Raw genomic sequence first — 27768 nt, 5'->3', positions numbered from 1 at the left:
ATACCGGTCCCCACTGCTAGATACCTTGACATCCAGCAGCTGCTGACCATCACCACAGTAGCTGTTGACTACTTAAAGGCCCAGTGCAGTCAAATGTGATGTGTTTTATATAGGTTGGAATACTGTGAAAATGATAATACCCTTTTAGTGTAAGAGCTGTTAAGAAAGTTCGCCTGACATTTCGGCCTGTTTTTGTTGGGATGGTGTTTTAGCCTGCCTGGTGTCATCACCAGGTGGCAATTGAGTTAGACCAACGAGTTCCAAACCTCTGCCAAGATCAGTTCAGTTTTTCCCTCCCAACACAGACCACTCCCAGCTAAATTTCTCAAGCAATCACAATAAGATACTTGGTTATCCACAAATAATTTGATATTGAGATAAAAACAGCTATATTGGATCTTTTAAGTTCAGTGTACAAGCTATTGATGACTGAGCCAGCTGATAAGGTGCCACTATGTTAGGCTTGCTCTCCAGTTTCATGTGTTGGACCATATTGGATCTTTACGCTCCATTGACTAAGTAGGAGTGGCTAATGAACAACATGTCAGCTTTAGCTTGGGTTCTCTACAGCACAAGCAGACATTGCGAATATATAGCAATGTGGTAAAACAAATTGACAATTAAATAATAAACGCATTGACAAATTGGGATACGATTCTCAAACTGATGGCGTCATGAATGATGAAAGTGAGATCAATACAAATGTATTTATTCTGAGACCAAAGCATCACAGCGAGGCTTATCTGGTGGTGGACTACCTATGGTAAGATTCTAAATCCGTACCGCCATACCGCAGGGGAAGTGGAGAAAACCAAACTCTTTACGAACTACAGTACTGTAACTACACAGCAGCACCACACACACACACACAAGGACCCACAGACAAGTTTATTGTGATACAATCTGCTTTTTCCCCCCCTTCAAAATGAAAAGAATACGTCAAATATTCTTGATAAAAATAAATCTCCTTTGGTTAGTTTAAAAAAACAGTGCAGACAGTGCAATGAGGCAATTGTTTACTGTGTGCTTTGCTTCTCCTTCCTTGGCTATTGACAGTATATACCAGTTATCTTTTGAGGCTTGTAAAGGCAATGTGGTTTCTGCTGCCCAACTTGCTTGTCACTACAGTGCTCTGTGGAGGGAGAAGAGGGGGGAGTGGAGGGGGACGGGGGCCCAGTCTCAGACAGCCGGTGAGGGGGCGTCTGGGTCTGGCTCGTAGTGGTAGCTTGGCTGAGGCTGGATGTCCAGTTCGTCCACCTGAGGACCAGGGTGCATGTTGACCAGCTGGTCCTGGGGAATGTCTGCAGCGGCGGCTGCCAGGTTGGTGATGGACTTGCTCTTCACACACTGGAAGTCAACATGGCGACTCTTGCCCTCCTCCTTCTCCCAGGACATGCGGATGAAGGGCCTCTGGACGTAGTTGTAGATTACCTCTGGCCGGCTGCCGGGACGCTTCTTCACCTTCTCCTTGTAGGTGGGGTAACCTGGGAGGATAAAAACAGACATTTTGGTTTGGGAGTTAGTGACATTTACGTTTTCTGTTCAAATACTTCTCATTTTATAAAAAAAAAATTGATTGGTTAATAAAACAATTGTATTTGAAGTATATTTATACAAAAAGTGTGGTCTTCAATACTTTTTATCCGGTTGGGGTAACCCTTTAGGCTATATTGAGTTGCTCTTATACCTGCAATATAACGTTTATTACTCTACTAGTAACAACATTGTCACATGCTGTAACATAGTAATAGGGCCTGTTAGTATTACATACTAATAATGGATAAGTGATTCTGGTAATTACATGATTGCAAAGCAAGCTTAAGAGTAACTAGTGTTACTCTTAAGTCTTATCAGAAATTGTATAGACATGAAAGTAAAACTTCTTGATTGACATTGTGTGCAACAAGGAACAAGGCAGTTTAGTGATGATCCACCATACCTTCAATTCCTAGTCTGATTTTCTTAAGTCCTCTTTCTTTTAATACTGATTTGGCAACGTCACGATTCTCTATGTACTTGAAGAATCTGTACAGTTTTGTGCTGTATATAACTGTAAAGAAAAATGAAAAAGTATTATTGTTTATATAATTAAATGTCATACATATTCTAAGTAAAATAACACAGACATTCAGCAATACAGATAAAGCAGGTGAACCAGTGCACTCAAAGTCTATTTCCTGTGTTTTGTGTCATACTTGTACAACAGCTGATGTAAAACTTGTTAATTTTTTTTACCACTTTAATGCAAAACTATTACAGTAAGTAACTTGTTACCCAGAACTAATGCACTGGGCCTTTAACATGTCATCCCAGTCAATTATAATCTTGGGCAATTATTTTCACAGCGATAGGTGACTTGATGAAATGGCTTGCTTGTAAACTACTATATCAGCAGAGCCAGTGAGGTGAATGACCTGACTCACTCTGAGAATACTCCTCTCCCATCTGCGGAGGGTACTCCTCGTCCCAGTCCACCACGTCGTCGTCTGTCAGGACCACTACGTGACACTCCCTCTCTCCATTCTGGGCGCTGGCCACCATCAGAGGCAGCACCATCTCCTCTAAGTAAAAGTCAAACTGACGCCTCGCCCCATCGTTGGACAGCTCGTGCATGAGTGCACCTGGAAAATAGGAGCAGGTGGATTGAGACAACCAAACTTTGTTTATATTTCAGGGTGAGAACTACACTCAAGCATGCGCGCGTGCGCACACACACACACACACACACACGTGAGGAAAACTAGACACATCCACATTTAAAACAATGTCAATCAATAGCCCACATTGTGGAAACTCTGCAATCATCTGACATGGATCAAACCTGTAAGCTAATACTGACTTAGTTTCAGAGCTGTGACACCTACTCACCCACAACATGTCAACACCTCCACAACCCCAAACACACAGCAGGCTAAATAAACCTAGCATCTAATACAGAACAATGATATGGAATGAAATATTACATGTCTATTATCATGTCATTATAATGAGAAAGAGAGGGCCTGATGGCACATAGCTATATACACTCACTGAGGTCTCTACACTTGATGGTGCTGTAGTCGAAGGAGATGCAGAGGTAGTCACATGCTTCTCTCAGCTCGGGAATGGAGATACCATCAGGACAGCGGATTATCCCAGATTTGTAGTAATCCTGCCATTTAAAAGTCACACAGGAAAAACCAACAGGCAGCCATCACGGAGGCTGCTCTGCGCACACACAGAACAGAGCCTTCAGACAACAGCAAATGGCAGTGACGTCACTGTCTTCCTACCACCCCCACAGACCCGTTTACAGCCAGAGAAACACGGAGATCGTTCAAGTATAACACTGAAAAGAAAATGGATGGAGGCTGCAGGAGCTATTCACAAGATAGTGCCTGAAACGGCTGTTAGCTTTCTCTGTGCCCTGAATGCTAACGCTGCCAGCCATATTTTTCCTCTCTCCCTGCTGTTTTAGTCGGGTCGACTTTGGCGGTAGAGCTCTTCACATGCCGAGCACAGATCTGCACAACGAGACTGTTAATACTGACAATCCAAGATAAGCCTTGAAATCAAACAAAGAAGTGCATTTAGCATGTTCTTGAGTCCCAACTATCCACATTAGAATCTCTCCCCCATACAAATAGGCATAGAGATGCGAAATTGCTACGTTGACATGCAAGAACAACGTACAGCCTGTGAGTCACACAGAAAGCTGCTCTTGAGCCTGAAATAACATCCAGAAACCCTATGATACACACACAAACAGATGCCATTACCTGGTTGTTCTCCTCCCCTGTGTCTCTGGAGAGTTAAGTGGAACAGCAGGGCGAACAAACACAAAAATGAAAGCACTAGCATGCTGTACAGCATTAGTATCTCTGATCCCGGTCAATGTGCCTTATGTAACACTGATTATTTGCCCTACATTTCCACACTTCCGCAAAAATACACAATATATCAGACGGACAACCTCAGAGATTGTTTGTGAACAATCTTATTTGTCAAGGTATTACTAGAAAGTAATTGCATACAAATGCACTATAAGCCCTTGAATAATATGGAAATGGTGCTGCAACCATATGCAAATAAAATATTTATTGACCCCTATACATTTGGCCACTTCCCAATTTCTGGTAATTGAATAATAAAGGTGCTTGTTTTAGATAGGTCAGAACACTGAATGCCTATTCTTCTTCTCAATAAAATATATAGGGGATGGATAGAAGGATCTGTGAGAGAACGTATGTTCCATTCCAGTCATGAATGACACAGCAGCATAATCCTTCACTTCATCAATACCAACCCATCTCTGGGGACATTAGGTGAAACTGTATGACATTATCAAACCAGAATGAGTCTTACCAGGATGGCTCTGAAAACAGTTGAGCTGATTCCATCTGCCACCTCAAATTCCCCTTTGTCATTGGGCCTGGTAAAATTGTATTCCCTCCCGGAACCAAACATTCTACGAGAGAGGAAAACATTTGGTTTGATTAACTATCCCTTTAATTTTCTGTAATATCCCTTTGATAAAATATTTTGCTGTACCTTCCCAGCATGGTGTTGGGCTGAGCAGTGAAGATAGCCGGGTCCACCACGAAGCGGGTGTTGTCCACGATCAGAGTGACCCTCTCGGCCGTTCGCAAAGTGCGCGCCCCCTCCTTGGTGTTCTCATAGACGTAGATGAGGTCACAGGGGCTGTGGACGTGTCCGTGGCCCAGGCCCTTACAGGGGGCCTCTTTGCTGAACAGGCTGCTTCTGCTGTTACTCACTGTGATGCAACTGGGCCCCACCGACATCATGGCCCTGGGCGGCCGAGGGCTTGATGACCTGGAGGAAGAACCACCCTCGCCCCGCTCACGATCTGGAAGAGACAAGCAGACAGAGTACCGTAGGTAAGGCGCTAACACTGCGGTCTCATCACACTGTTGCTGGTTGTCATAAGGATGAAAAAAGGCATTGAAAGCTTTCACAAGAGCCTTTCAAGGCTAGAATACTCAACTGTTACTGTAGCAATTTAAACATCATTCAGTTCGGCCATTGGCTTAATTCCCAGAGTGGGTCCAGACTGAGTAGTCGTATGACTACCGTGGCTCCACCTCTGGGTGAGGCTTTAAGGAGATTTCTACGTGATGAAACCACTTCAGAAAGTGATTTTGTGTAGTTAGAAAGGGCCTCAATCTAACAGCTGGACCTGAGGCATCTGAGACGGCCTTGTTATGTCAGTGTCTCATCACTACACTGTGTGGTTCTGTCGCATAGCAGTAATGGATTACAGAATGAGCAACGGGTACAGCCAGGGTGTTGCTCCAGTGATGGAGATGAAACACTGGGAAGCTACTCACCACTGTTGTGCTGTCGGGTGGGCGAGGTGATGTTTCTGATGCAAGGGGTCAGCTGACCCTCGCCCCTCTCATGGGAGGAGTCTCGGGAGCGGTCGCTGGAGCGCCGGCGGTCACTGTCCCTGCAGCGGTCGAGGCCTCCGCTGGCGCCATGCAGGTTCATGTTGACTAGGTCGGCCTCCAGTTGTGGGACTGCTGGGAGGCGGGGCTGGGCACTGAGAGAGGAGAAGATCACACACACACAGTCAGAGATACACACATGAGCACTGAGGGAAAAGTGAACATTTTGCATGTTTCTCTGCACAGAAAAGTGGATAAAAGCCTGCAATAAACTTATGTGAATCCTCTGTGCGACAGGCAGATTTTTTTTGGGAGTGCTGACCGCTGTAGAAAGATTGCCACTACAACACTACTGCTTGCTGCCTGCAGCTAGAACCCTATACTCTGAGAAACACATTAGGGAATGAATCCATGTGAAACAATCCCATTGAACTCCCCACTTAACTGTGGGGACAACACATACATTGGACTATTACTCCTCTTGGAGTGGCCTTTGTAAAATCTGAAATATTACCCTGATGGAGCAGACTACACACAATGCCTGAAGTACCAATAATAATTTGTTCTTAACTGACTTGCCTAGTTTAAAAAAATATTTTAAAAATCAAAAATAATATTCATTTCCCATTGAAGCATTTAAACGTAAAACTCTACTGTCTGTTGCAGAAGAGCCTTTCTACGGGGAAATTTAGAAACTGGTCATCCCATTGAGACAAGCAGAGACAGAAGCAGGAAGCATTGTTCTGTTATCTGCAGCAGCCTCTTTACCTCTGAAACCGCTCTCACACCGTCTGGTTTGTCTAGTCTGGCCAGCGTGCCATACAGCAGGTCTCCCTAATAAAGAGCGGCTCCCGCCCCAGGGACGTGAATATGAAATATGATGAGGCTGAAGTGAATGCCCTTGGAGAGAATGGACTAGAGAGAGCAGCACATTGAGGAACTCTCAAAGACAGGAGAGCTTTAAAGAAACTGCTTTATAGTCCCTCCAATGGATGACGTCCGTCCACCTTCTAGTTCCCCATAGAAAACTGTGTCCAGTCAACCGTAACAGGGTCTGACATCTGAGTCCTCCTCCACTGATGGAGTCCCAGAGAATGAGAAAAATCACAGACCTGGGGGACTGACTGGCTGACTCAGAGCAGCAGAAATCAGTAATTTCACTACACGTGGAGAACAACCAACTTACTTCATGTGGCAAAATAAGGCAGAATGTCATGTTATTCAATTTTGTGTCCAAATAATTGCTGTCTATATTTTGGCAGCGGCTGAATGGATGCTAAACAGTGGTCCAGGATGCTAGCTCTCATCATGCAGTATGCAGGTCAGAGCCAGGCAGGCCTGCTCTACAGTATGCGAGTCCCCTGCTCTTTGAGCAGCTTGTCCTCATTACTGCACCAGTATAGAATACTGCCATGTAAACAAAAACTGAACCAAAAAAACAATGAGTAGACTATCCCCAGATGGTGTGTGGACTATCTTTTTGAGAAATCTGAATAATATATTTTTTTAAATCATTAGGTTGGGGAATGTGATTAAAAGCATTGGACAGCATTGGAGATGCCGGTGAATGTAGGAACAGCATAGGCTGGTTATGGAATGGTGCCCCTATTGCACTCAGCAGCAATTCAGGTCAGCAAACACAGCAGCATCAACCCCTTTAGGCTATCTCCTCGACCTATTATCTACAATAGTTTGGCATAATTTGAATTTTTAATATAGGGTAGAATGTCCAACAGGAAGGATTTTTGACCAGATTGTTTAATGTATAAAACAAATATTCTTCCAGTGCAAGAAGCAGGCAAGTCTAGCACGATCTGCAAACAATGGATCAGTGAGAGCGATAGCGTTCATCTCATCTTTCATGCAGCAATGCAAAGCTATATCCATCCACATATTAATAGCTCCCGCGATTACCTCACATAGAATCTTGAAAATAGCATTTTTTTCCACGAAATAACTTGGGATGCAAATTGCATGGTTGAATATTATATGACTGTGATAAGAAGGAAAAAAATCCACAGATGCACTTGTGTTATAGGCGTCTGCAGCATTGAGTCCCGTTACTTAAAGAAAAAGGTCCCATCAATAATTTAGAGCGCTGAGTGCTGACACTGCTACTTTGATGTTAAACAGAGAAGAATGCGCACTAGTGTCGAGGGTTTAACCCTTTACAAAAATGTATATAAATAAACCCTATGCGTTCTGATCGGCAAACCAAGAAATTAGACACTTCCCTTTTAAAGACACACGCAGTCTTGCTTTATTTTCCCCTTTCCACATTGCTATTCATTAGAATGCGTGGAAAAGCCACATAAAAAAAACACATCGAATTAATATTTACAAAATATAGGAAATCAACACATGCCATAAGAAACAAGAATGAGAATAAGAATGAATAGGATGATGAGCATACCTACCCGTCTGTATCGCACGGCAAATGAAAGACAAAGCAGCACGGGATGAGCTGAGGGATGAAAGCACAAAGGACTTGGGCTCCTCCGAACAATGCAGGCTTGCCAGCCGGTTTAGCATAGTTGGGCATTACTTTCGAACTTCAGCATTATTTCGTAGACTCTGATTCAACTTTCTAGCTGTGAGAGCACAGGCTGAAAATTCTCTTTCAAAAAGACTCGATCGCACCAATGACAAAAAAAAAATTGAGACAGGAGGGCCAGTATTTCAATTCAGACAGGGAGACCCGTAGATATGAATGGCTGTGCGCTTTTTTTCTCCACGAAATCGAGTCAGACACACACAGAGCAAACCTCCTGACGTAGGCGTAGCCCGACCTCCCCGTCTACTCTCCTGATCATACCTCAGTGGTCCTGATACTGCCCTTGTTGACACGATTCTCCATAGCAGCATCAAGCAGCATGGCTTGGCTGATTAAATAAAATAGCTGGCTTGAGGATGAAGGACATGACAGAGCACAATTTGACCTCTGGACTTGACTTGGCTGTCAACGAATATGCCAATATGTGCTTAAAATGTTTTTCTGTTAGTTGATGTTAAATTATGTAATTTGAGCTAGATATTTTCTTATAATGATTGACTCCCCAGATAAGGGCTATGATTAACAGAGGTGTGTGGGGATTTTTTGAGTAGTCCATCCAGAGAGGTAGCACTACAACCACTTTGACACATGGTGTATATTGTAGACTGTTAATCATGTCATTCTCTTGCTTAATAAACACTTCATAACACTATTTTGATATTTGTATTTATCCTATAGGCTACTTTTCATTGTCTGAATTAAAATAATGTATCGAAATATACTTAGCAGCTTCTTATTCCATTATCAAAAAGCCTGTTAATAATTGCAGATGTCAAATTATTGATTAAATCTGTACATGTTTACAATGATTGCAATTTGCAATGCAAGTGTAAGCTAGATTTTCAGTGAGTGTTTAGGTGGAAGAAGAAACATATCAATATGGTTGTCGTCATTGGGCTTAACTGGTGGACTTTTGTGCATCTCTTCCACATGAGCCATAGCCGTACACCAGGGGTAGACAACGAAATTCAGCAGCAGGCCAATTTTTGTCAGAGTGGCTGGTCGGGGGGCCAAACCCAGACGACGCTGGGCCAATTGTGTACCGCCCTATGGGACTCCCAATCACGGCCGGATGTGATACAGTCGGGAATCAAACCAGGGACTGTAATGACGACTCTTGCACTGAGATGCAGTGCCTTAGACCGCTGCACCACTCGGGAGCCCAAGTGTATGAAATAAACACTATTATAAACTTGGTGGGTCAAGCCCTGAATGCTGATTGGCAGACAGCCATGGTATATCAGACCGTATACCACGGGTATTACGAAACATTTATTTTTACGGCTCTAATTACGTTGGTAACCAGTTTATAATAGCAATAAGGCACCTCAGGGGTTTGACCAATACTGATGGCACCGATAGAGATGGCAGCTTCGCTTCAAGTCCTTAGGAAACTGTGCAGTATTTTTTTATATTTTTATGTAATATTTCTTACATTGTTATCCCAGAAAACCTTAAAATGTTATTACAAACAGCAGGGAAGAACTATTGGATATCAAAGAGACGTCAACTTACCAGCACTACGACCAGGAATATGACTTCCCCAAAGCAGATCCTTTGTGAACTCAAGTCCTTTTGTTCACCTGACCTAGAATTCCTCACACCGTATTCTTTCCCAAGAGAACTCTCCTCGGTTATCGCCACAGCTGTGAATATCCCCCCGCAAGCGGATACCAAGACGGCCATCAATGAACTCTACTGGACTTTATGCAAACTGGAAACCATTCATCCTGAGGCTGCATTTATTGCAGCTGGGGATTTTAACAAAGCTAATCTGAGAACAAGGCTACCTAAATTCTATCAGCATATCGATTGCAGTACACGAGCGAGTAACACACTCGACAACTGCTACTCTAACTTCCGTGATGCATACAAGGCCCTCCCCACCCTCCTTTTGGCAAATCTGACCATGAATCCATCCTGTTGCTCCCCTCCAAAAGGCAGAAACTGAAACAGGAAGCGCCCGTGGTTAGGTCTATCCAACGCTGGTCTGACCAATCGGATTCCACGCTTCAAGATTGTTTCGATCACTTGGACTGAGATACAGTGGGCCGAACAAGTATTTGATACACTGTATAAAAGACACCTGTCCACACACTCAATCAAACAGACTCCAACCTCTCCACAATGGCCAAGACCAGAGAGCTGTGTAAGGACATCAGGGATAAAATTGTCGACCTGCACAAGGCTGGGATGGGCTACAAGACTATAGGCAAGCAGCTTGGTGTGAAGGCAACAACTGTTGGCGCAATTATTAGAAAATGGAAGAAGTTCAAGATGACGGTCAATCACCCTTGGTCTGGGGCTCCATGCAAGATCTCAAATCGTGGGGCATCAATGATCATGAGGAAGGTGAGGGATCAGCCCAGAACTACACGGCAGGACCTGGTCAATGACGTGAAGAGAGCTGGGACCACAGTCTCAAAGAAAACCATTAGTAACACACTACGCCGTCATGGATTAAAATCCTGCAGCGCACGCAAGGTCCCCCTGCTCAAGCCAGCGCATGTCCAGGCCCGTCTGAAGTTTGCCAATGACCAGATGAGGAATGGGAGAAGGTCATGTGGTATGATGAGACAAAAATATATTATTTTGGTCTAAACTCCACTCGCCGTGTTTGGAGGAAGAAGGATGAGTACAACCCCAAGAACACCATCCCATCCGTGAAGCATGGAGGTGGAAACATCATTCTTTGGGGATGCTTTTCTGCAAAGGGGACAGGACGACTGCACCGTATTGAGGGGAGGATGGACGGGGCCCATGTATCGCGAGATCTTGGCCAACAACCTCCTTCCCTCAGTAAGAGCATTCAAGATGGGTCGTGGCTGGGTCTTCCAGTATGACAACGACCCGAAACACACAGCCAGGGCAACTAAGGAGTGGCTCCGTAAGAAGCATCTCAAGGTCCTGGAGTGGCCTAGCCAGTCTCCAGACCTGAACCCAATAGAAAATCTTTGGAGGGAGCTGAAAGTCCGTATTGCCCAGCGACAGCCCCGAAACCTGAAGGATCTGGAGAAGGTCTGTATGGAGGAGTGGGCCAAAATCCCTGCTGCAGTGTGTGCAAACCTGGTCAAGAACTACAGGAAACGTATGATCTCTGTAATTGCAAACAAAGGTTTCTGTACCAAATATTAAGTTCTGCTTTTCTGATGTATCAAATACTTATGTCATGCAATAAAATGCAAATGAATAACTTAAAGATAATACAATGTGATTTTCTGGATTTTTGTTTTAGATTCCGTCTCTCACAGTTTAAGTGTGCCTATGATAAAAATTACAGACCTCTACATGCTTTGTAAGTAGGAAAACCTGCAAAATTGTCAGTGTATCAAATACTTGTTCTCCCCACTGTATGTTCCGGGTAGCCTCAGACAATAACATTGATGTCAATGCTGTCTCGGTTAGCGAGTTTATATGGAAGTGCATAGGATATGTTGTACCCACTGTGACTATTAAAACCTTCCCAAACCAGAAACCATGGATTGATGGCAGCATTCGCGCAAAACTGAAAGCACGTACCACCGCATTTAATCATGGCAAGGCAATTGGAAACATGACAGAATACAGACAGTGTACTTATTTCCTCTGTAAGGCAATCAAACAAGCAAAGCGTCAGTATAGAGACAAAGTGGAGTCGCAATTCAACGGCTCAAACAGGAGACGTATGTGGCCGGGTCTACAGACAATCACGGCCTACAAAAAGAAAACCAGCCGTGTCGGACATCGACGTCTTGCTCCTAGACAAATTAAACAACTTCTTTGCACGCTTTGAGGACAATACAGTGCCACCGACACGCCTGCTACCAAAGACTGTGGGCTATCCTTCTCCGTGGTCGACATGAGTAAAACATTTAAAATGTGTTAACTCTCGCAAGACAGACAGCATCCCCAGCCACGTCCTCAGAGCATGTGCAGACCAGCTGGCTGGTGTGTTTACGGACATATTCAATCAATCCCCATCCCAGTCTGCTGTACCCACATGCTTCAAGATGGCCACCATTAATCCTGTTCCGAAGAAAGCTAAAGTAACTGAACTAAATGACTATCGCCCCGCAGCACTCACTTCTGAAAGCATGAAGTGCTTTGAGAGACTAGTCAAGGATCATATCACCTCCACCCTACCTGTTACCCTAGACCCACTCCAATTTGCTTACCGCCCCAATAGGTCTACAGACGATGCAATCGCCATCACACTGCACACATCCCTATCCCATCTGGACAAGAGGAATACCTATGTAAGAATGCTGTTCATTGACTACAGCTCAGCATTCAACACCATAGTACCCTCCAAGCTCAACATAAAGCTTGAGGCCCTGGGTCTCGACCCCGCCCTGTGCAACTGGATCCTGGACTTCCTGACGGGCCACCCCCAGGTGTTGAAGGTAGGAAACAATACTTCCACTCCGCTGATCCTCAACACTGGGGCCCCACAAGGGTGCGTTCTCAGCCCTCTCCTGTACTCCCTGTTCACTCACGACTGTGTGGCCATGCACGCCTCCAACTCAATCATCAAGTTTGCAGACGACACTACAGTGGTAGGCTTGATTACCAACATTGACAAAGGCAAAAGCATACCCAAAGCATACCCATTCTCCACACGTTCCTCTTTCCTTCACTCTTTGTCTCATCTGTCCACAATACTTTTTTCCAGAACTCTTGGGGCTCTTTTAGGTGCTTTTCAGCAAACTGCAATCTCACCTTTCTGTTCTTCAGTCTTATCAGTGGTTTGCATCTTGTAGTGTACCCTCTGTAGTCCTGCTGGTGCAGTCTTCTATGTATGGTAGACTTTGACACATCTACACCTGCATCCAGGAGAGTGTTTTTGATCTGTTGGGTTGTTGTCAGGGGGTTTTTCTTCACTAAAGAGAGTATTCTCCGGTCATCCACTACAGTGGTCTTCTTCACTCTACCGGGTCTTTTGACATAATTTAGTTCACTGGTTGTTTTTTTCTTGTTAATGATGAACCAAACTGTTGCCTTGGGCATGCCCAGGGTTTTGCAATGTTCCTGATTGATTGATTTTCATTTCTGAGCCTTACGACGGCCATCTTCATTTGCATCCACACTGCTGTCTTCCTCATGTTGTCACACCCCAACAACAACCTGGTCACTGTCCAATGAATTATGGTGCTCACTGTATATATTCTCATCCCATTCCTTTACTAGCTTGTGTGTATTAGGTTTTGTTGTGGAATTGTTGGATATTACCTGTTAGATATTGCTGCACTGTCGGATCTAGAAGCATAAGCATTTCGCTACTCTCACAATAACATCTGCTAACCATGTGTATGTGACCAATAACATTTGATCCTAAGAACAGTATCCTAAGAACAGCCCTTAGCCGTGGTATATTGGCCATATTCCACACCTCCTCGGGCCGTATTTCTTAAATATACCTTGATTAGAGTCAATATATATGTTAGAATCATCTTTGGCAGAAACTATGGGTGTGGGGGGGACAATGCAAAAAGTCTGGGAAGCTATTTGATTAGCTGTTCAGGAGACATATGGCTTGGGGTAGAAGCTGTTATTAAGAAGTCTTTTGGACGTACACCTGGCGCTCCGGTACCGCTTGCATTGCAGTAGCAGAGAGAACAGTCTATGGCTAGGGTGGCAATTTTTAGGGCCTTCCTCTGACACTGCCTGGTATAGAGGTCCTGGATGGCAGGAAGCTTGGCCTCAGTGATGTACTGGGCCATATGCACTACCCTCTGTTGTGCCTTGCGGTCAGAAGCTGAGCAGTTGCCATACCAGGAGGTGATGCAACCTGTCAGGATGCTCTCGATGGTGCAGCTGTATAACCTTTTGAGGATCTTGAAATGCCTCTTACGAAGCCACTCCTTCATTTCCCGGGCGGTGTGTTTGGGATCATTGTCATGCTGAAAGACCCAGCCACGTTTCATCTTCAATGCCCTTGCTGATGGAAGGAGGTTTTCACTCAAAATCTCACGATACATGGCCCCATTCATTCTTTCCTTTACACGGATCAGTCGTCCTGGTCCCTTTGCAGAAAAACAGCCCCAAAGCATGATGTTTCCACCCCCATGCTTCACAGTAGGTATGGTGTTCTTTGGATGCAACTCAGCATTCTTTGTCCTCCAAACACGACGAGTTGAGTTTTTACCAAAAAGTTCAATTTTGGTTTCATCTGACCATATGACATTCTCCCAATCTTCTTCTGGATCATCCAAATGCTCTCTAGCAAACTTCAGACGGGCCTGGACATGTACTGGCTTAAGCAGGGGGACACGTCTGGCACTGCAGGATTTGAGTCCCTGGCGGCGTAGTGTGTTACTGATGGTAGGCTTTGTTACTTTGGTCCCAGCCCTCTGCAGGTCATTCACTAGGTCCCCCCGTGTGATTCTGGGATTTTTGCTCACCGTTCTTGTGATCATTTTGACCCCACGGGGTGAGATCTTGCGTGGAGCCCCAGATCGAGGGAGATTATCAGTGGTCTTGTATGTCTTCCATTTCCTAATAATTGCTCCCACAGTTGATTTCTTCAAACCAAGCTACTTACCTATTGCAGATTCAGTCTTCCCAGCCTGGTGCAGGTCTACAATTTTGTTTCTGGTGTCCTTTGACAGCTCTTTGGTCTTGGCCATAGTGGAGTTTGGAGTGTGACTGTTTGAGGTTGTGGACAGGTGTCTGTTATATACTGATAACAAGTTCAAACAGGTGCCATTAATACAGGTAACGAGTGGAGGACAGAGGAGCCCCTTAAAGAAGAAGTTACAGGTCTGTGAGAGCCAGAAATCTTGCTTGTTTGTAGGTGACCAAATACTTATTTTCCACCATCATTTGCAAATAAATTTATTAAAAATCCTACAATGTGATTTTCTGGATTTCTTTTTCTCATTTTGTCTGTCATAGCGGAAGTGTACCTATGATGAAAATTACAGGCCTCTCTCATCTTTTTAAGTGGGAGAACTTGCACAATTGGTGGCTGACTAAATACTTTTTTGCCCCACTGTATGTGAGAATGCTGTTCAACGACTACAACTACAGCTCATTTAACACCATAGTACCCTCCAAACTCGTCATTAAGCTTGAGACCCTGGGTCTCGACCCCGCCTTGTGCAACTGGGTACTGGACATCCTGACGGGCCGCCCCCAGGTGGTGAGGGTAGGTAACAACATCTCCACCCCGCTGATCCTCAACACCGGGGCCCCACAAGGGTGCGTTCTGAGCCCTCTCCTGTACTCCCTGTTCACCCACGACTGCGTGACCATGACTGCCTCCAACTCAATCATCAAGTTTGTGGACCACACTACAGTGGTAGGCTTGATTACCAACAACGCCGAGAAGGCCCACAGGGAGGAGAGGAGGGCCCTCAGAGTGTGGTGTCAGGAAAATAACCTCACACTCAACATCAACAAAACAAAGGAGAAGATTGTGGACTTCAGGAAACAGCAGAGGGAGCACCCCCCTATCCACAAGAAGGTGCAGCAGCGCATCTTCAACCTCAGGAGGCTGAAGAAATTTGGCTTGTCACCAAAAGCACTCACAAACTTCTACAGATGCACAATCGAGAGCATCCTGTCGGGCTGTATCACCGCCTGGTACAGCAACTGCTCTGCCCACAACCGTAAGGCTCTCCAGAGGGTAGTGAGGTCTGCACAACGCATCACTGGGGGCAAACTACCTGCCCTCCAGGACACCTACACCACCCGATGTCACAGGAAGGCCATAAAGATCATCAAGGACAACAACCACCCGAGCCACTGCCTGTTCACCCCGCTATCATCCAGAAGGCGAGGTCAGTACAGGTGCATCAAAGCAGGGACCGAGAGACTGAAAAACAGCTTCTATCTCAAGGCCAGACTGTTAAACAGCCACCATTAACATTGAGTGGCTGCTGCCAACATACTGACTCAACTCCAGCCACTTTAATAATGGAAATTGATGGAAATTGGTGTAAAAATGTATCACTAGCCACTTTAAACAATGCCACTTAATATAATGTTTACATACCCTACATTACTCATCTCATATGTATATACTGTACTCTATTTCATCTACTGCATCTTGCCATCTTTATGTAATACATGTATCACTAGCCACTTTAAACTATGCCACTTTATGTTTACATACCCTACATTACTCTTCTCATATGTATATACTGTACTCAATACCATCTACTGCATCTTGCCTATGCCGTTCTGTACCATCACTCATTCATTTATCTTTATGTACATATTCTTTTTCCCTTTACACTTGTGTGTATAAGGTAGTAGTTGGGGAATTGTTAGGTTAGATTACTCGTTGGTTATTACTTCATTGTCGGAACTAGAAGCACAAGCATTTCACTACACTCGCATTAACATCTGCTAACCATGTGTATGTGACAAATAAAATTGGATTTGAACTGAGCGGGCACCCCTAAGAGGCCCCCATGTTGAGGGTCAGCATGGCAGATGTGTTGTTACCTATCCTTACCACCTGGGGGCAGCCCGTCAGGAAGTCCTGGATTCAGTCCCAGGGTACTTAGCTCAGTGATGAGTAGTCAATGAACAGCATTCTCACGTAGGTGTTTCTTTTGTCCAGGTGGGAAAGGGCAGTGTTGAGTGCAATAGAGATTGCATCATCTGTTTATCTGTTGGGGTGGTATGCAAATTGGCGTGGGTCTAGGGTTTCTGGGATAATGGTGTTGATGTGAGCCATGACCTGCCTTTCAAAGCAGCTCACGGTTACAGACAAGAGTGCTACAGGTCAGTAGTAATTTAGGCAGGTTACCTTGATGTTCTTGGGCACAGGGACTATGGTGGTCTGCTTGAAACATGTTGGTATTATAAACTTGGCCAGGGACAGGTTGAAAATGTCAGTGAAGACACTTGCCAGTTGTTCAGTGCATTGTCGGAGTACACGTCCTGGTAATCTGTTGGCCCTGCAGCCTTGTGAATGTTGACCTGTTTAAAGATCTTACTCACATTGGCTACGGAGAGCGTGATCACACAGTCGTCCGGAACAGCTGATGCTCTCATGCATGTTTCAGTGTTGCTTGCCTCGAAGTGAGCATAGAAGTCATTTAGCTCATCCGGTAGGCTCGTGTCACTGGTCAGCTCGCGGCTATGCTTCCCTTTGTAGTCCGTAATAGTTTGCAAGCCCTGCTACATTCAACGAGCGTCAGAGCCGGTGTCGTACGATTCAATCTTAGTCCTGTATTGACGCCTTGCCTGTTTGATGATTCGTTGGAGGGCATAGCGGGATTTCTTGTAAGCGTCCGGGTTAAAGTCAGGCTCCTTGAAATCGGCAGCTCTACCCTTTAGCTCAGTGCGGATGTTGCCTGTAATCCATGGCTTCTGGTTGGGGTATGTACGTACGGTCACTGTGGGGACAACATCATCAATGCACTTATTGATGAAGCCAGTGACTGATGTGGTGTACTCCTCAATGCCATCGGAAGAATCCTGGAACATATTCCCGTCTGTGCTAGCAAAACAGCTTCGCATCTGTGTCACCTGACCATGTCCGTATTGAGCGAGTCACTGGTACTTCCTGCTTTAGTTTTTACAGGAATCAGGAGGATGGAATTATGGTCATATTTGCCAAATGGGGGGCGAGGGAGAGCTTTGTACACATCTCTGTGTGTGGAGTAAAGGTGGTCAAGAGTTTTTTCCCCTCTGGTTGCACATGTAACATGCTGGTAGAAATTAGGAAAACAGATTTAAGTTTCTCTGGATGAGCATTTTCTTGTTTGCTTATGGCCTTATACAGATCATTGAGTGCGGTCTTAGTGCCAGCATCGGTTTGTGGTGGTAAATAGACAGCTACGAAAAATATAGATGAAAACTCTCTTGGTAAATAGTGTGGTCTACAGCTTATCATGATATACTCTACCTCAGGCGAGCAAAACCTAGAGACTTCCTTAATATTAGATTTTGTGCACCAGCAGATATTTACAAATACACAGACCACCACCCGTTGTCTTACCGGAGACAGCTGTTCTATCTTGCCAATGCACCGAAAACCCAGCCAGCTGTATGTTATCCATGTCGTCGTTCAGCCACGACTCTGTGAAAAATAAGATATTACAGTTAATGTCCCGTTGGTAGGATAGTCTCGATTGGAGCTCATCCATTTTATTAACCAATGATTTGCACGTTGGCTAATTGGACTGATGGTAGAGGTGGAGTACCCACTTGTCGTCAGATCCTTACAAGGAACCCCAACCTACATCCCTAATCTCTGTCTCTTCTTCATGCGAATGACATGGATTTGGGCCTTGTCGTGTGTCTGAAGTAAATCCTTCACGTCCGACTCAAAAAAAAGAAAAAATCTTTGTCCAGTACGAGGTGAGTAATCGCTGTCCTGATATCCAGAATCTCTTTTCGGTCATAAGAGACAGTGGTAGAAACATTATGTACAAAATAAGTTACAAATAATGCGAAAACACACACACACACAAAATAGCACAATTGCTAGGAGCCCGTAGTACAACAGCATCTCCTCCGGCGCCATCTCAATTTACAAGGCTTTGCATGTAGGCAAAAAAGTGTATCCCTTTGCCATGTTTTTTGGGGCAATATTACTTTAGTGCTTTGTAACATACATATTCATGTTTATTCTGTATATTTGCATGCTTCTTTTCATTGTTATTTCGATAATTATTTTGGAGTCACTACAGTGTTGAGCCAACTCAGTTTTCACCCATCACAGCCACTGAACTCACAGCCACTGTAGCTGTTAAAAAATAAATACAAATAACATCACCAACGGCCTCATGGTGACATCCCTAAGCAGTTTCCTTCCGCTCCTGCAGCTCAGTTCAGAAGGATGACTGCATCTTTGATATTTCTGGGTGGTTTAATACATCATCCACAGCATAATTAATAAATGGACCATGCTGAAAGATATATTCGATGTCTGATTGTTATTGTTACCCATCTACCAATCACTGTTCCCTGGTCTTTGTAGTTGAATTTGTGCTTGAAATGTAATACTTACTGTCACGTTCTGACCATCGTTCGTATGTGTTTTCCTTGTTTTAGTGTTGGTCAGGACGTGAGCTGGGTGGGCATTCTATGTTGTGTGTCTGGTTTGTCTATTTCTATGTTTGGCCTGATATGGTTCTCAATCAGAGGCAGGTGTTAGTCATTGTCTCTGATTGGGAACCATATTTAGGTAGCCTGTTTTGTATTGGGTTTTGTGGGTGATTGTTCCTGTCTTTGTGTTTGCACCAGATAGGGCTGTTTCAGTGTTCACATTTCATTATTTTGTAGTTTCTTCATGTATAGTTTTTTCCTTCATTAAAATATCATGAATCATCATCACGCTGCATTTTGGTCCGATCCTTGTTCCACCTCTTCATCAGAGGAGGAGATAGAAGAGAATCGTTGCACTTACAGATTTATGTATGGGCACAGAGGAAGGGGTAGTCATTAAAAAAAATAATGTCAACCCCTTATATTTCACACAAACTGAGGTCATATATAGTGCATTCGGAAAGCAAGAGAAAAAAGAGAATCGTTACAGAATCACCCACCACAACAGGACCAAGCAGCGTGTCAACAGGCAGGAGCAGCAGGAGAAGCAACAGCGGCAGCAGGAGATACGTAATAAGGAATTCTGGACATGGGAGGAAATCCTCGACGGGAGAGGACCCTGGGCTAAACCAGGGGAGTGTAGCTGCCCCAAGGTGCAGCAGGAGAGGAGGCAACAGGAGCAGCCCAAAGAGGAGTACAGTATGGACTATACTTCTTGGGAGGAGATAGACAGGTGGGCGGTCGACCCAGGGAGAGTGCCGGAGCCCGCCTGGGATTCGATGGAGCAGTGCGCGGAAGGTTATCGGAGAATGAGGTTGGCGAAGCAAACACGGCGGCGCGGAAGGAAGCCCGAGAGTCAGCCCCAAAAATGTATTGGGGGGGGGGGGGGGGCTCAGGGAGAGTGTGGCAGAGTCAGGAGTCACACCTGAGCCAACTCTCCCTGTTTATCGTGAGGAGCCAAGGAGGAGACCAGAACCAGAGCCGGTGTTAGAGGTGAGCGAAAAAGAGACTGTGAAGGAGTTAATGGGGAAATTGGAGGAGAGAGAAATGAGGGAGTTGCTGTGTTGGTGCGTTAAGCATGGAATTCGCCCGACGGAGCGTGTCGGGGATTTGATGGCACCTGGGTCAGCGATTCATACTCGTCCTGAGGTGCGTGTTAGTCGGCTGGTGAAGATGGTGCCAGCCTCACGCACCAGGCCTCCTGTGCACCTCCCTAACCTTGCACGTCCTGTGCCAGCCCTGCTCTCAAGATCTCCAGTACGCCTTCACGGTCTAGCCCATCCTGTGCCACCTCCACACACCAGCCCTCCGGTGGCAGCTTCCCGCACCAGGCTTCCTGTGCGTGTCCTCGGCCCAGTACCACCAGTGCCAGCACCATGCATCAGGTCTACAGTGCGCCTCGCCTCTCCAGCGCTGCCGGAGCCTTTCTCCTTTCCTGCGCTGTCGGAGTCTCCCGCCTGTTCAGCGCTGCCAGAGCCTTCCTCCTCTACAGCGCTGTTGGAATCTCCCGCCTGTTCGGAGCAGCCAGAGCTGCCAGTCTGCATGAAGCAGCCAGAGCTGCCAGTCTGAATGAAGCAGCCAGAGCTGCCAGTCTGCATGAAGCAGCCAGAGCTGCCAGTCTGCATGAAGCAGCCAGAGCTGCCAGTCTGCATGAAGCAGCCAGAGCTGCCAGTCTGCATGGAGCGGCCAGGGCTGTCAGTCTGCATGAAGCAGCCAGAGCTGCCAGTCTGAATGAAGCAGCCAGAGCTGCCAGTCTGCATGAAGCAGCCAGAGCTGCCAGTCTGCATGAAGCAGCCAGAGCTGCCAGTCTGCATGGAGCGGCCAGGGCTGTCAGTCTGCATGGAGCAGCTAGAGCTGTCAGTGTGCATGGAGCAGCCAGAGCGGCCAGTCTGCATGGAGCAGCCAGAGCTGTCAGTGTGCATGGAGCAGCCAGAGCGGCCAGTCTGCATGGAGCAGTCAGAACTGCCAGTCTGCATGGAGCAGCCAGAGCTGCCAGCCTGCATGAAGCAGCCGGAGCTGCCAGTCTGCATGGAGCGGCCAGGGCTGTCAGTCTGCATGGAGCAGCTAGAGCTGTCAGTGTGCATGGAGCAGCCAGAGCTGTCAGTGTGCATGGAGCAGCCAGAGCGGCCAGTCTGCATGGAGCAGCCAGAGCTGTCAGTGTGCATGGAGCAGCCAGAGCGGCCAGTCTGCATGGAGCAGTCAGAACTGCCAGTCTGCATGGAGCAGCCAGAGCTGCCAGCCTGCATGAAGCAGCCGGAGCTGCCAGTCTGCATGGAGCGGCCAGGGCTGTCAGTCTGCATGGAGCGGCCAGGGCTGTCAGTCTGCATGGAGCAGCCAGAGCTGTCAGTCTGCATGGAGCAGCCAGAGATGTCAGTCTGCATGGAGCAGCCTTCAGTCATTGACAGCTCTGACCAAAAAAAGGAAATATCACATTTACATAAATATTCAGACCCTTTACTCAGTACTTTGAAGCACCTTTGGCAGCAATTACAGCCTTGAGTGTCCTCGGGTATGTGCTGCAAGCTTGGCACACCTGTATTTGGGGAGTGTCTCCCATTCTTCTCTGCAGATCCTCTCAAGCTCTGTCATGTTGGATGGGGGAGCGTCGCTGCACAGCTATTTTTTATTTTTACCCCCTTTTCATGGTATCCAATTTTTTAGTAGCTACTATCTTGTCTCATCGCTACAACTCCCGTACGGACCCGGGAGAGAGTCCTCCCGGGTGAAAGTTGAAAGTCATGCGTCCTCCGATACACAACCCAACCAAGCCAGACTGCTTCTTAACACAGCGCGGATCCAACCCGGAAGCCAGCCGCACCAATGTGTCGGAGGAAACACCGTGCACCTGGCAAACTGCGCTCGGCCAGCCACAGGAGTCGCTGGTGTGCGATGAGAAAAGGATATCCCTACCGGCCAAGCCCTCCCTAACCCGGACGACGCTGGGCCAATTGTGCGTCGCCCCACGGACCTCCCGGTCGCGGCCGGTTGCGACAGAGCCTGGGCGCGAACCCAGAGTCTCTGGTGGCGCAGCTGGCGCTGCAGTACAGCACCCTTAACCACTGCGCCACCCTGGAGGCCCTGCACAGCTATTTTCAAGTCTCTCCAGAGACTGTTCAATCGGGTTCAAGTTCAGGCTCTGGTTGGGCCACTCAAGGACATTGAGACTTGTCCCGAAGTCACTCCTGTGTGAACCTTTGCCCCAGTTTGAGATCCTGAGCGCTCTGGAGCAGGTTTTCATCAAGGATCTATCTGTACTTTTTGCCATTCATTTCTTCCTCAATCCAGACTAGTCTCCCAGTCCCTGCGGCTGAAAAACATCCCCACGGCAAGATGCTGGTTTCCTCCAGATGTGACGCTTGGCATTCAGGCTAGCAAACATTTCTAAAAACCTGTTTTTGTTTGTATGGGGTGTGTGTGTAGATTTGAGGAAAACATTTAATATAATCAATCTAATCAATTTAGAATTTAATCAATTTTAGAATAATAAAAATGTGGAAAAAGTTAAAGGGGTCTGAATACTTTCCGAATGCACTGTAACAAAAATGTTTAGCTAAGCCAAATCTTACTTCTGAACTATACAGAACAAAAATATAAACGCAACCTTTAAAAGAGTCAGTCCCATTTTTTCATGAGCTGAAATAAAAGATCCCAGAAATACGCACAAAAAGCTTATTGAGTAGTATTTATTTCTTGTGGGGAAAAACTCATTCTGACGGGCTGGGCCTGGCTTCCCAGTGGGTAGGCCTATGCCTTCACAGACCCAGCCATGACTACGCCCCTGCCCAGTCATGTGAAATCCATAGATTAGGGCCTGTGATCAATTGACTGATTTCCTTCAATGAACTCTAATTCAGTAAAATATTTGAAATTATTGCATGTTGCGTTTATATTTTTGTTCAGTATAATTTAGGCTTGCCTAAACAAAGGCAGAGAATACTTAAGCAACGACTATATCTTACTAATTCAATGTATAAAAAAATTATATTTCATTTTATTGTGTAGATCAATGACTAAAAATTTAATTTAAATCTATTTCAATCCCACTTTGTAACCCATTTTTTGCTAAATTCCGGGTGATTTGTTTATTTTTTTTAATCAAAAATTAAAATCATATTTCTTTACAAAAAAATTGGGGGCTCAAAAACTGATTCCGGGGACGGTTTTGGCCCACAGGTGCCGGTTGCCGACGCCTGCCGTAGACACATTTTTAGGTTGTTGTTGTCATCGTCTAGGGCTGGCACAATAAATCCTATAAAATCAACAATTATGGACAATAACCATGAACCCCAAAAAAAGTATAACAAATGTTTGTTTTTTTGTAGGCCAAAAGGCTAAATCAGAGGTCTCCGGATATCCAAAGGACAATCCAATAACTGCAAATACAGTGCCTTGCGAAAGTATTCGGCCCCCTTGAACTTTGCGACCTTTTGCCACATTTCAGGCTTCAAACATAAAGATATAAAACTGTATTTTTTTGTGAAGAATCAACAACAAGTGGGACACAATCATGAAGTGGAACGACATTTATTGGATATTTCAAACTTTTTTAACAAATCAAAAACTGAAAAATTGGGCGTGCAAAATTATTCAGCCCCTTTACTTTCAGTGCAGCAAACTCTCTCCAGAAGTTCAGTGAGGATCTCTGAATGATCCAATGTTGACCTAAATGACTAATGATGATAAATACAATCCACCTGTGTGTAATCAAGTCTCCGTATAAATGCACCTGCACTGTGATAGTCTCAGAGGTCCGTCAAAAGCGCAGAGAGCATCATGAAGAACACACCAGGCAGGTCCGAGATACTGTTGTGAAGAAGTTTAAAGTCGGATTTGGATACAAAAAGATTTCCCAAGCTTTAAACATCCCAAGGAGCACTGTGCAAGCGATAATATTGAAATGGAAGGAGTATCAGACCACTGCAAATCTACCAAGACCTGGCCGTCCCTCTAAACTTTCAGCTCATACAAGGAGAAGACTGATCAGAGATGCAGCCAAGAGGCCCATGATCACTCTGGATGAACTGCAGAGATCTACAGCTGAGGTGGGAGACTCTGTCCATAGGACAACAATCAGTCGTATATTGCACAAATCTGGACTTTATGGAAGAGTGGCAAGAAGAAAGCCATTTCTTAAAGATATCCATAAAAAGTGTCATTTAAAGTTTGCCACAAGCCACCTGGGAGACACACCAAACATGTGGAAGAAGGTGCTCTGGTCAGATGAAAACAAAATTGAACTTTTTTGCAACAATGCAAAACGTTATGTTTGGCGTAAAAGCAACACAGCTCATCACTCTGAACACACCATCCCCACTGTCAAACATGGTGGTGGCAGCATCATGGTTTGGGCCTGCTTTTCTTCAGCAGGGACAGGGAAGATGGTTAAAATTGATGGGAATATGGATGGAGCCAAATACAGGACCATTCTGGAAGAAAACCTGATGGAGTCTGCAAAAGACCTGAGACTGGGACGGAGATTTGTCTTCCAACAAGACAATGATCCAAAACATAAAGCAAAATCTACAATGGAATGGTTCAAAAATAAACATATCCAGGTGTTAGAATGGCCAAGTCAAAGTCCAGACCTGAATCCAATCGAGAATCTGTGGTAAGAACTGAAAACTGCTGTTCACAAATGCTCTCCATCCAACCTCACTGAGCTCGAGCTGTTTTGCAAGGAGGAATGGGAAAAAATGTCAGTCTCTCGATGTGCAAAACTGATAGAGACATACCCCAAGCGACTTACAGCTGTAATTGCAGAAAAAGGTGGCGCTACAAAGTATTAACTTAAGGGGGCTGAATAACTTTGCACGCCCAATTTTTCAGTTTTTGATTTGTTAAAAAAGTTTGAAATATCCAATAAATGTCGTTCCACTTCATGATTGTGTCCCACTTGTTGTTGATTCTTCACAAAAAAATACAGTTTTATATCTTTATGTTTGAAGCCTGAAATGTGGCAAAAGGTCGCAAAGTTCAAGGGGGCCGAATACTTTCGCAAGGCACTGTACTTGACCAGCAAATTGTATTTAGCATAGTGTTCAAATATGAAGATATCAGTGTATTAATGACCAAATGAAAGTTAAAAATCAAAATGGTGCTGTCTTCTTTTGGATAACATGACAAAATTTCATGAACATGCATTGCTTTCTGTGAGATGTGCAACACTATTCATCAAGCACACACACATAACACAGTAGTTGAAAGAGCAAGTCAACAGATTAAATGATAGGCTAATTCTGTCATGCCCTGATCTGTTCTACCTGTCCTTGTGATTGTCTCCACCCCCTCCGGGTGTCTCTTATTTTCCCTAGTGTTTTCATCCCTGTGTTTCCTGTCTCTCTGTGCCAGTTTGTCTTGTATGTTCAAGTCAACCAGCGAGTTTTTCCGGTGCGCCTGTTTTCTATTCTCTGTTACTAGTCCACACGGTTTTGACCTGTGCCTGTTTTTCTGGACTCCATTCCCACCTGCCTGATCATTCTGCCTGCCTGCCATTCTGTACCTCTGGAACTCTGAACTGGTTTTGACCTTTTGCCTGTCCACGATCATTCTCTTGCCTACCCCTTTCGGATTGTTAATAAACATCTTGGACTCTAATCATCTGCCTCCTGTGTCTGGGTCTCGCCTTCTGGTCTCTGCCAAGTGCCCCACACACACCTCAGTTATCACACCTTCCACTTAAAAGGGATACTGCGAGATTCTGGCAACTTACCCAGAGTGAGAAAAACTTGTGGAAATCATTTTTATGTCTCCTAATACAGTATGAAAGAAGTTAGCAGTTATTTCACAAGCCAATACTAATAAGCGTTAGCGTAATGACTGAAAGTCTACAGGTACGCTTCTTGTATGATTTTGTCAAATAAACGACTCATACCCTACTCCACAATATTGTTCTACAACTGTAATTGCCATTGTATTGAAAATACTGTTCTCCGGTGCAGAAAATATATGCGCTGCAAATGTCAAACCTGTGCGCACACCCATCCTTTCTTTATGCCTGGTTTTACAAGAACACACAATGCAGGAGAAAGTCCAAACACCTTTTGAAAATGAGGCCCTAAGCTATTGGCACACGGTATGTGAGTCATGGATCTCTCTCAACCAATCATCAACCTTTAGGCCTAAACTCGGGCAAAAACATGGAATTGAACCAGCACAAATTATTCAACCGTTTGTTGTCAATCTTCAACAAAGAAACAAACACATTGTTACATTTCTAGGTCAGGGCAATTCCACGGTAACAGAATTATGCAGAGACTCCAATTTTTCACTTTTAAATGTATGCCAAACTAAAACCTTTGATTTCAAAGTTTAACAAACCATGCAACTCTACGCACAATGTCTACTTTGAACAATTTACACAGTAAATAAAAACAAACATTTTCTTCAAACTGTGCAGATGCAGTTTGGTAACAGAATTAGAATAAAACTAAGGGAGATTTTACAGTAATTCTGTTACCACACTGCATCTGCACAGTTTTTCCTGTAAATGTGTATTGTATAATTGTCAGTGGAAATTATTAAAAGTAGTTATTGTGCATAGAGTTCTATGGTTTGTTAAACTTTGAAATCAATGTTTTTTGTTTGGTATAGGCTACATTTTAAAGTGAAAAATCTGAGTCTCAGCATAATTCCATTACCTTGGAATTGTCTGTCATATGTTTGAATGGAAGTGAAAAAACATTGTCAACTTAAATAATGGTCACTTCAGAATGCAAGATAATTCCTGAAACTAAACAATCTTATTCATATATAAAAATGGTATTGGACAGCTGTCTTGAATGCTGAACAATCAAGCATTTTCACAAGTCCTACTGTGCTGTCCTTGTTATACAATTATTTCTGTAAGTAACAATACAGTACTCTTCAGTAATAAATCCTAGTTTTATCACCTTGAGTGTCTGTGAAGACACTCATACCCGACAACTCAGTGTGCTTGAGTTGTCCTCTAAAATGCGGACATTCAGCCATCACAGGTAGGTAGGTAGGTAGAGGAGGGATCAATGAGGAATCAGCCACCATCAGCACTTATGACATGTTTCTATGTTAATGGAAAACATAGGCCTACATGTTTATTGTTCGCTTCACATTAGTTCAGAGTTTCCCCAAAACCCGGTCCTCGGGACCCCACGTTTTTTTTTTTTTGCTACAGTACTACACATTTGATTCAAATAAATCAACTAATCATCAAGCTTTGAACATTTGTAAAACCAACACATGCACTCGTTGGGGTCCCGAGGAAAGAGTTGGGGAAACGCTACATTAGTTGAAGAAACGTAAATGACATGCTATATATTATTACAACAACCAGAGCCTTCCATTGGCAAAGGTAACTTATTATCTACTTAACGTTAGCGAGTTAGAATTCCTATACAACAGAAATGATGTAATCCTGCGTTACCATACCTCCAAAATCACATCGTTGTCATGCTTCCCTTACAGTTCTGGAGAATGTTGTATTGCAAAAACGGGTAGATTTTAATTGGATGTTACATTTCAAGAACCCTCCCCCACACGCCGGTGTGTTAAGTGTGTCACTGTTTCCGGTCCGGGTAGTTCGTTTTCAAGTGTTGCGGACAATCTGGGATTTATATTTATTGAAATTGGATTACGCTGTTAAAGTCAAACATTACAACACGTTCTCAACCGCTCTGGTGACAAACATACTGTAACGACCCTGGGTTTATATGCGCGGAAATCGACTTTGCCGTGCGAACATGCTTTTGCGGCACAGTCGATAGCGCGCCGGACCTCAGGCTCGAAGGTCGAAGGTTCGAGACCTGCTGTTTCATTACAATACTTTATTTCTTGTCTCCATTCGTCCACAATTAATGCTTGCTGCGCTTT

At 44.7% G+C, this 27768-nt stretch overlaps 1 protein-coding gene across 4 annotated transcripts; it reads right to left on the bottom strand.

Annotated features, from left to right (window-relative positions):
- Nucleotides 1-873: 873 nt before the first annotated feature.
- Nucleotides 874-27457, bottom strand: LOC110498720 (BTB/POZ domain-containing protein 10). Of its 4 annotated transcripts, XM_021575375.3 has the most exons (9): nt 27328-27457; nt 17873-17953; nt 5328-5539; nt 4531-4846; nt 4345-4447; nt 3031-3151; nt 2424-2621; nt 1940-2050; nt 874-1484 (listed from the first exon to the last, which is right to left on the bottom strand). In XM_021575375.3, exons 3-9 carry the CDS (start codon nt 5485-5487, stop codon nt 1180-1182), a joined length of 1314 nt encoding a protein of 437 aa, XP_021431050.1. In that variant the 5' UTR covers nt 5488-5539; nt 17873-17953; nt 27328-27457; the 3' UTR covers nt 874-1179. The 4 variants fall into 4 exon arrangements, 3 of the variants coding, with proteins under 3 accessions (XP_021431050.1, XP_021431033.1, XP_021431036.1); XR_016489000.1 differs by lacking the exons at nt 17873-17953; nt 27328-27457 and adding an exon at nt 7802-8191 and having other exon boundaries at nt 3031-3207; XM_021575358.3 differs by lacking the exons at nt 17873-17953; nt 27328-27457 and adding an exon at nt 7802-8202.
- Between the last annotated feature and the right edge of the window lie 311 nt (nt 27458-27768).

The sequence above is a fragment of the Oncorhynchus mykiss genome, chromosome 2, assembly GCF_057628025.1.
Source record: "Oncorhynchus mykiss isolate SJ-2025 chromosome 2, ASM5762802v1, whole genome shotgun sequence".
In the NCBI taxonomy this organism is placed as follows: Eukaryota; Metazoa; Chordata; class Actinopteri; order Salmoniformes; family Salmonidae; genus Oncorhynchus; species Oncorhynchus mykiss.
The sequence above is the reverse complement of the archived record's forward strand: the minus strand, read 5'-3'. Positions and strand labels throughout refer to the sequence as shown.